Source organism: Antrostomus carolinensis, unplaced genomic scaffold, assembly GCF_000700745.2.
Source record: "Antrostomus carolinensis isolate BGI_N321 unplaced genomic scaffold, ASM70074v2 scaffold4025, whole genome shotgun sequence".
In the NCBI taxonomy this organism is placed as follows: Eukaryota; Metazoa; Chordata; class Aves; order Caprimulgiformes; family Caprimulgidae; genus Antrostomus; species Antrostomus carolinensis.
Window position 1 is genome coordinate 7910 of NW_010316950.1, and position 6304 is coordinate 14213.

Consider the following 6304-nt stretch of genomic DNA (forward strand, 5'->3'; position numbering starts at 1 on the left):
CCAAGAAAGGCATTGAGCATGATAACCCTATTTCTCGTTACTATGACAGACTGGCAACGGTCCAAGCACGAGGGACTCAAGCTAGCCATCAGGTATTAGAATATATAATGAATTTTAATCAAAGAGTTTTCTTGAGGACTGTATTATACTGTGTCCAATCCCCGCCCTGCCCCTTCACTTCTCATTAAATGAGACATATATTTTGCAGAGGTGGTGTTTTGATTTTTTTGGAGTTTATTTTGGTTTTGCTTAATGTATTCTTGGGAACTCTTGTATCTCTTTGATATTTTAGATTATCTTGGAAAGCTTCAAAAAAGCTGTATTTGTTATACTCTAGGCTGTTTTGGGTAGCTGCAACTGAAAAGAGACAAGGCGTTGCTTGCTTTTTGGCCCTTTTCTATAGTGCTTTCAAAATAATTAATTGATAACATGGGAAACAACATTCCTAATTTACGTAAGCAGTTAGAGCATGGTATGTGACACAGTTCTCATGTATCTTCTTCTAATGTATTTCCTAAAATTGTCAGTGGATTAATTTCATCTCAGTTGAATAGAAACAATTGAATAATCTCACCCTAATAAATTATAGGACTCAGAAAGAACAAAGCTCCCTCTCTGTAACCACCATCAAGCATCCAATTGTAATAAGTAAGGTTATTTTATGGTTTTTTTATCTTAAGGTTAATGCAAATTTTTACATAAAATGCCAGTCCCATTTCAAATATCGGTATTAGAAAATACATTGTATACATGTATCGCAGACATCATTTAGAGGAAACTATCTTTTCAGACTTTCTCTGTTACAAAATAAAATAAAGTGTTACATAACATCTGTTTCTATTTTGAGAATTTTTCCTTCAGGTTATGAAACTCTTTAACAGCCATTTAATTGAAGTCAGTATGACTATCATGCTTTCTGGTGTAATAGAACAGATCCTAACTTTATCTTTTTCTAATTAATTAGGCTAGTATATGCTACAGTAATTAAATATTTTTATAGTTTGCAAATGTTTACATCTAGAGAAAAAACTACTGCACAGTGTTCACTACAGAACCAGTTGAATATAACTCAGCTTTTATCTTTTCATATTTTTGAGGTAATTTTGCTGTAATAATACGATACAAATTACTTTACCCACTGTCTTTCCCAAAAAAAAAAATCCTTTACCTTTTGTGCTGTATATGAAGAAACCATGCAGAGGGCCATGTCTAGGTTGCAGGCTTTGTAGGTCCCATTTATAATTTCAGATCTTGCCATTATGCTTAGAATTAAGGATTTTATTTTATTGATGCAAAAAGCATATCCAGCTTACACTGAAGCTAGAAAATAGTGAAGTATGTTCTGTTAATTTCCTCTAAGGAATTGCAGGAGCTGAATATCTTTTTAGCTCACTTCTGATTTCCTTTAAAATCTTGAATAGAAGATATTTCAAAACAGGTTATAGAACTTTTCAGTTTCTCTGATGTGCCTGTTTGCAGTTCTCATGCTGATATGGTTTTATTAAAAATTTCACCTTTTCAGATAAAGAATATTTTCTAGCTGTGCAGAGGATGGGCTGATAAAATATTATGTTTGTTTTGACAAAGAAGTCAGGAAACAGTGTTGAGTTGAAAGCGTCCAAATTCAGGATGTTTTTCCTAAAATGGGGTGCAGCAATCGAGAGAAGTGTGATAGTTGCTTTTGACGTATTTGTCTGTTGCTAAGAAGTGTATTAACAATGATCTCTTTCAACTGAAATTTTTCCTATGTAGGTTCTCAGAGATATACTTAAGGAAGTACAGAGTAACATGGTGCCGCGCAGTATGCTGAAGGAGTGGGCTTTACATACGTTCCCCAATGCTACGGATTACTGGACTTTTCGAAAGATGTTCACTATTCAGTTAGCCCTCATTGGCTTTGCAGAATTCATCTTTCATTTAAACAGACTCAACCCTGAAATGCTGCAGATTGCCCAGGTATGATTTAGTTTGTTCTAGATGCATGCTGTCGTCTTTGATCAAATGGAAATTGGGACTATACTTTTGAAATGAGTCAAAATGGTGATTCGACATATAATTAATAGTGCATTTCAGTAGGCTTTTCATTTATATGCGACTGCACATCATGTAGGTAGTAATTTAAACTGTAGTCCCTGTGGACATCAGCTCTACCTTCTGTAATGAGAATTTAGAACTTTGTCTGTAAAATCGTTCTTAGATATTGGAACTGTTCATGTAAATGATAAGTCTGTCTTTTTAGTTCTTCAAATATATTGCTTTGAATATATCTCTTTGTTAAAGTGATTAAAAAATTAAAATTAGAGTTTCCTTTTCTTAAAGGGGCATACCCTTTTTTGACTACTGTTCTCTTTTCAGCGTTGCTTTCACATCAAGCTACAACTCCTATTAAATGTGATTTACCTTTTCTGACCCAGCACTTAAAATGAGGCTTGCCACCTTAGTGTAGGGCACAGGTGGTATATGTTAAAGTCTTAATGGTATTTTAATATATGGAGGGCTATACTCTGTATAGCAATTAAGATTATTTAATCCCTCTAGGTAAGCAGTCAGATGATTACCCAGAATGAACAACACATAGAGAATGCTTACCCAGAGCTAGGAAGTGTAGAGAATGGAGATCTATCTATCTGCATGACTCCTTATAGACCAGGTTACAGAAGAATCTATCCCTTAAGTGTAATATTACAATGATAAATTTTTAGACATACGTTTTGAGAGAAATACATACCTGACTTTGAAAACTTTTTGTGCAAAACCAGTTTGACTGAAAGAGTGGAAAGCTATTGGAGCACTATTTGTACTCTGAGTATTAACAGTACACAAAAATTTCAGTTTCACTAATGAAAATATGCTCCTTTAATTACTTTTGTGCATCTTGCTTTTAAATCCAGGACACTGGTAAGCTAAATGTAGCTTACTTTCGCTTTGACATTAATGATGCTACTGGAGATTTGGATGCCAATCGTCCAGTTCCATTCCGGCTTACACCAAACATTTCTGAATTTCTTACCACCATTGGGGTGTCTGGTCCACTGACTGCATCTATGATTGCAGTAGCTCGCTGCTTTGCACAGCCAAACTTCAAGGTTTGTATACCTATTTAAAAGGATGTTTGCAGACGTGTTATATTTGGTGTTTTATAAACTGAACAGCACTTCCTTGATTAAGATAGAAACAGAACAGTCCATATTTGTTTTTAAACCTTACCCTAAGGTCATCGCAAAGGCCACCTGAAATGTTTGCAGTTTGCCTTTTTGGAAAGAATAGGAGGAAGACAGATGTAATTCTACCTTTAATTTATTTTTTTTTTTTTTTGTCCAAGCATGTTAATTCAGCCGTGCTCCAGCCTCATAAATCCTTACAAATTCTGACAGTGGTAAACGGTAAAATGACAAATGCAGTATCATTTAGAATCTTCATAATAATCTGTGAATAGAAATGTGTCTTGGCCCATTGTTAGTAGAATAGAATGCTAAAGATACACTGTTACTTTGATGGGTTCTAGCTCTTAGCAGGGTGTAGTTTTCTAAAGAAATTGTCTAACTTCCTTTTTAAATTGTAATGCTTTCCACAAATGAGGCAGCTTGCACTTAGGCAAGCAATTTGCACCAGAAAGACATTGCACAGAATGTGCTGTAGCTGTGGGGTAAGCTAGTTACTTTTTAGAAGATGGGAAATATCCTAAAGTGATTTTTTTTTCTTTATCTATAATACAGCAAGCTGTGTTAGAATATTTTTTTAATAATTCATCATCTTCCCTTACAAAGCCATGTCTATACATGCAAATTCATTTGCACATAATAGCCTGTAATTTCAACATCTGACAGATACATGCCCAGTTATACTTGCCACATTGATTTGGTGCATCCCCACCTCGAGTACTGAGTACTGCGCCTCAGTGTAGGAAGGAAATCAAACTATTATAGCATGTTCAGGGGATGGTGACTAAGATGGGGAAAGGTCTTGAGGGCAAGACTTACAAGGAGTGGCTGAGGTCACTTGGTTTGTTCAGCTGGAATCCCTTCCCACTTGAGATACATCCAATGTTTTTACGATTTCTTGAAGACCACAGATGCCTGTTTGTTGTTTTTGGAACAATGAGTGCCCAGCTGAGTTCAGGTGTGTGGCGATTATTGCTTTAGGTTGTCTGTCTTTTGGATGTGACAGGAATACTTTTAACATTTTTTGCATTTATCTTCTTTGATAAATGTCCATAAGATATATTTAATATGTGTTTGCATATGTTGGTCTAATATCTATATATGTTATAAAATGTTCTATTTGTTACGTGTAAACAGTGAATTTGTCTCAGACTGGATACCTGTTTTAGAAGCTCAGGACTGTTGGAGTTGACAGACTGATGTCAGTAACTCAACTCAGTGATGAGAAAAAACAGGAAACTATTTCTTGCAGGCATTTCTTTCTCATCCAAGGATAGAACTGGCCTATATATACATATGTATGTGCATATATATATATATATATTATATACATATGTTTGTATGTATGTTACAATCAGTGTTCTTTCCCTGTTTGGCAGAAAACAGTATTCCATGAGAGCGTAATCACTGTGTTTAAAACACACACAACAAAAACACTCAAGCCAACACAAAAAACCCCCCCAAAACAACCCCACTTTTGCAAAGCACCCTTAATCTTTGCACGAGAGTTCTGTGTATGTGTGCATATGTGTGTGAAAAGTCGTAATATATGTCATCGTTTGTGATTTTTCATTTCTGTAGGAGTAATTGTGTTTGTTTTCAAAGTGAAAGCTTTTTATGAAAAGAAAAACCTTGAGAGGAAGTAGTAAAGACAGTTGTAAGCCACACTCATCTTGAAAAGACTGAGATTGCAAAGCAGGACCAGAAGTGTCAAAATGCTGTTGACTAAAATCTAGTTACAATTCTATAATCCCTCATGGTTCTTTGGATTAAATATAATAGTCTGATTTTTCTCCTTCATATAGGTTGACGGCATCCTAAAAACTGTGCTACGGGACGAAATAATTGCATGGCACAAAAAAACACAGGAGGATACTTCCTCTCCACTCTCAGCAGCTGGGCAACCCGAAAATATGGACAGCCAGCAGCTGGTTTCACTAGTTCAAAAAGCTGTTACTGCTATCATGACTCGACTTCATAATCTTGCTCAGTTTGAAGGAGGAGAAAGCAAAGTCAACACTCTGGTAGCAGCTGCAAATAGCTTGGATAATCTCTGTCGTATGGATCCTGCCTGGCACCCCTGGCTGTAACTTGAAATTTTCAATAGCTTTTTTTGCTGCTGTTTGTGGTTGAGCCATATATTGTGTTAAGAAAATGTGAAAAAAGCTTTCCAGACCATGGCTTACCTGTCACACTGCATTTTGTCAGTCTTCATTTTAATTGTGTTTACAGTAGTATGACAATTTTACTTGTTTTAATTTCACTAGGGGACATTTCCTCCTGTTTAAAAAAGGTTGTTTAATATACAACAACAGCTTTTGCAAATAGCTTAAAGTGAAGAGAGGAAACTTAAATAATGTACAGAAAAATCTTATTTTATGGTGAAGACTATAAAACTAGCACTGTTAGATTTTAGGGTCTGTCATTCCTAATAACTTGCAGTATATAATTTTTTTTATACAATAGTAATTATAAAAAAAAGACAGTATTCCCAGTTACTGAGTTTTACTTTGTGAAATTTTACTTAATTACTGTCCCTTCATTATACCAAATTGAAGGCACAAATAAATACTCTTCCTTTAAGTTTGCTTCAAATTTACATGAGCAAAGGTGGTTTGTATAGAGAATTTTGTACCAAATGTATAGAGGTGACTTTTTGCTAGGCACTGAGGAAATGCTGATCAAGTTGTGCTAGCTTTTCTTGGAGCACGAGCGATGTGTACAGTAAAAGTGTAAACCATTTAGGGTTTTTGGTTTAGTTGTGGACAGTGTTTGGGGGGGGGAAGTTTATTAAAAGGATGGAAAAAATCATCCTTTGATACATGTATTTGGCTGTAATAGATAAAAAAAGTAAAATCTTATAAAGTTCTTTTTTTTTTAAATGTTTAAAATTACAATAGCTTCTTTAGAATGAATCTGTTTGTAATTTAAGAAAAGATCAATTTCATGTTTCACTTGTCTTTCTGTTGTGTTAGCATTTTTATAAAACTTCAGTGTTGAGAATGTCAAATTTGTACAGAGTGATTTTTTGAAAAAATAAATATTTTGTAAAACTCTGTGGTATTCATTTTATTTAGAATATTTTTAATATAATCCTATGGACTACATATAAAAGACCCAGAAGCATATGTAATCTTTAATAA

General features: G+C 34.6%; 1 protein-coding gene across 1 annotated transcript in view; it reads left to right on the top strand.

Moving 5' to 3' along the window:
* LOC104525288 (transformation/transcription domain-associated protein) overlaps positions 1 to 5521 on the top strand; it is a gene marked incomplete at its 5' end in the record, with an annotated part of 9509 nt that extends 3988 nt beyond the window's left edge. The window contains 4 exon segments of the mRNA XM_029085064.1: positions 1 to 92; positions 1753 to 1956; positions 2892 to 3086; positions 4967 to 5521. The exon segment at positions 1 to 92 is cut by the window's left edge and continues 30 nt beyond it. Coding sequence (XP_028940897.1) covers positions 1 to 92; positions 1753 to 1956; positions 2892 to 3086; positions 4967 to 5251 — 776 coding nt within the window.
* Between the last annotated feature and the right edge of the window lie 783 nt (positions 5522 to 6304).